Source organism: Anneissia japonica, unplaced genomic scaffold (assembly GCF_011630105.1).
Source record: "Anneissia japonica isolate Jap-2015-1 unplaced genomic scaffold, ASM1163010v1 scaffold287869_len1821871_cov162, whole genome shotgun sequence".
In the NCBI taxonomy this organism is placed as follows: domain Eukaryota; kingdom Metazoa; phylum Echinodermata; class Crinoidea; order Comatulida; family Comatulidae; genus Anneissia; species Anneissia japonica.
The window spans coordinates 1227776-1230470 of record NW_022741034.1 but is presented as its reverse complement, the minus strand read 5'-3'; the positions used below and the strand labels follow the sequence as shown (position 1 = coordinate 1230470).

Genomic DNA, 2695 nt, shown 5'->3' with positions numbered 1-2695 from the left:
AATCTGCATATCTATCTCCAGCTTGCCGACTGGTGGTATTGTGTCGGCAAACCTCTCCTGGTCTGATGTAAGTAGGAGTCCCTGGGTCTTGTTGTGAGTCAACAAAAATTGTTCCTACACATGGGACAATTGGTGTACTCCCTCGTCTCTGTTAATATTATTGTCTTTACTTCTCAACCATTTAGATCCTTATTCATCTACTGCCGACATCAGTTCCCCCTATAACTTGTAGTATTTCCAATCTGGGATGTGGTTGTGTGTGACCATACTGTATGTCCAGTGATTGCTGCTTTGTGCATGTCTCATTAAGACGAACCCATGTTGGCTCTAGTTCGTACCCCTTTATTTATGTTTTTCAACCTCATTTCATGTTCACCTAAGCGGTCAAACCTTTTACTATTGGTCGCAATGACCACATAATAACTCTAAGATGAGTGTTTGCTCATAGAATCTTGTTTTTAGGATGCACTAGTTCTCTCAACTTATTTTGATGTCTGAATCATGTATTAAAGTTGTGTGTGCTCATTCGATCTAATCTTTTCCCAAAGACCACTGACATACAGAATCATGACAAAGCCCCTTTTGGATTTCTCTTTGGTACTTCACATGTGTTGTCTTTCTGTCTTCATGGTCCAAAAAGGTATGATTCCACATGGAATATAACCATTAGACAGGTTAATTTGTTGATAGGTTGCAATTAAAACTTGGGTTTTGCAATTAATAATTGACATTACTTCGCAAAAATCTAAGCAGTTTGTGTTAGAAATTTGTCGGCCATTTCGAAATTCAAAATGGCCACCATTCTTGATCCATGTGTATATCACCATTCGACAGCTTGACATTGAAAACAGGGTTTGTCTACCTAAATCTTGTTGACCTGCTCTAATGGCACAGTTATGCTTTTTTATTACTGTGAAAATGGCAGCCATTTTGAAATTCAAGATGGCCGCCATTTATGATTCGTGGGAATATGACCATTAGACAGGTTGACATTGAAAACCTATGGTTTGCTACCAAAATCAAGTTGATACCTGCTCTAATAGCACAGTAATTGCTATTTTACTTTCAAACTGGCAGCCATTTTGAAATTCAAGATGGCTGCCATTTATGGTTTGTGAGAATATCACCATTGGACAGGTTGACATTGACAAAATAGGGTCTGGTACCAAAATCATGTCGATACCTACTCTAATAGCGCAGTTATGGTTATTTTTACTGTATAAATGGCGGCCATTTTGAAATTCCAAAATGGCCGCCAAGACAATTTCGGGAAAAATGGACCTTTGCATTTTTGGATTCAGCATACTCAAAATATCCGGAAAATGCAATAAAATTGCTTTGGGCAAGCCTATCTCGCAAACCTGTTTTTTGGACATTAGGTTTCTCACTAATAGGTAAATAAATGAAACCCAATAGCCTGCATATTATCGAAACGCACTCTGACGCATATACCCCAGTGAGGTCCTGTGTCAGTAAATATTCAGATTCATATTAGCATAGATTGAATGATATTATGCAATGATTGGATATTGTTTGAAATTGTTGTTTGTTTTGTTTTGAGTGTCCTCATAAAGTTTTAAAACCAAACGCTTCAATTCAAGTCTCGGCTTTTCTAAAAACTAAGCTATCCTGTGGAGTTTTCTATTGGGACATGAAGTTCTTCTTAAGTTATTAATAACTCCATAAATAATACAATGATCTACAGAAAGATATAGTAAACATTAGAATTTACAACTGAAAATGTGCATTGATAATAAACATTTCAATAATTTATTTTTCTAAAAAACTGATAACATTTATAAGCTCTGCATTTTGTTATTACATTGTTTTTGAATGAGGTAAATTATTAACAGACATTTGACAACTATGCATTTTTTAATTCATTAAGGCACCAAAAGGAATAGAAAATAAAGAACGCTCAAAGGCGAGATATTTAACAACTGTTGAATTTGGTATTAAAAGTGGCTGGCGGATGGGTGGCGAGAGTGCCAATCGAATCTATGGTGCGAGGGGCAGAACCAGTAGAAAAACAGTTGTGGCGTTTCCTTAACTCTCTTTAGAGACACGGATAATTAACCATTTTTAGTCTCTTATCTAAGATTTCACATTATGGGTTATTGTCTGGGGCCAGGTGGTGTGCGATATCAAACAAATTTATAATTCAAAATCAGAACAGTAACTGTAGGCCAATTTGATTTTTTTGTAGATCAATATGACATTTATTGAGCAAACAGAAAAGAACCAGACGTACGAAGATATAGAGCAGCATGACGATTTAAGCGAGAAGAACCAGATGTACGAAGATTTAAGGGAGAATGAAGATTTAAGGGAGAAGAACCAGACGTACGAGGAGTTAAGGGATAATGAAAATATAAATGGGAGTGATGAGAACTTTTATATAAATGTTAAGCAAAAAAAAGAAGAAATGTAAAGAACGAAAAGTCTCTTTGTCTCTATAAACAACAGATAAGGAATTCGAGAAATTCATTGAATTTCGAGTATAACAATACATTGAAATTGCGTTAAGTACCGTCATAAGACGTCATATTGAATTAATATGTTGGAGTTTGAAAAACATTATCTTTTCAAAAGTATTATATATTGAAATTACTAATAACACAGACAGTACAATGAAAGATCATGTAGATAAAACATTCAAATTCTCCATAAAGGTATGCTTTGAATCTAATAAAAG

The 2695-nt window shown here is 35.1% G+C and overlaps 1 protein-coding gene across 2 annotated transcripts in view; it reads left to right on the top strand.

Annotated features, from left to right (window-relative positions):
* Positions 1–2461, top strand: part of LOC117118551 — a 30450-nt gene extending 27989 nt beyond the window's left edge. For both annotated transcript variants that reach the window (XM_033263170.1, XM_033263171.1), the window contains exon 8: positions 2207–2461. In XM_033263170.1, the coding sequence (XP_033119061.1) occupies positions 2207–2431 (225 nt within the window). In that variant the 3' untranslated portion in view covers positions 2432–2461. The remainder of the gene's footprint in view (positions 1–2206) is intronic.
* Positions 2462–2695: the final 234 nt, after the last annotated feature.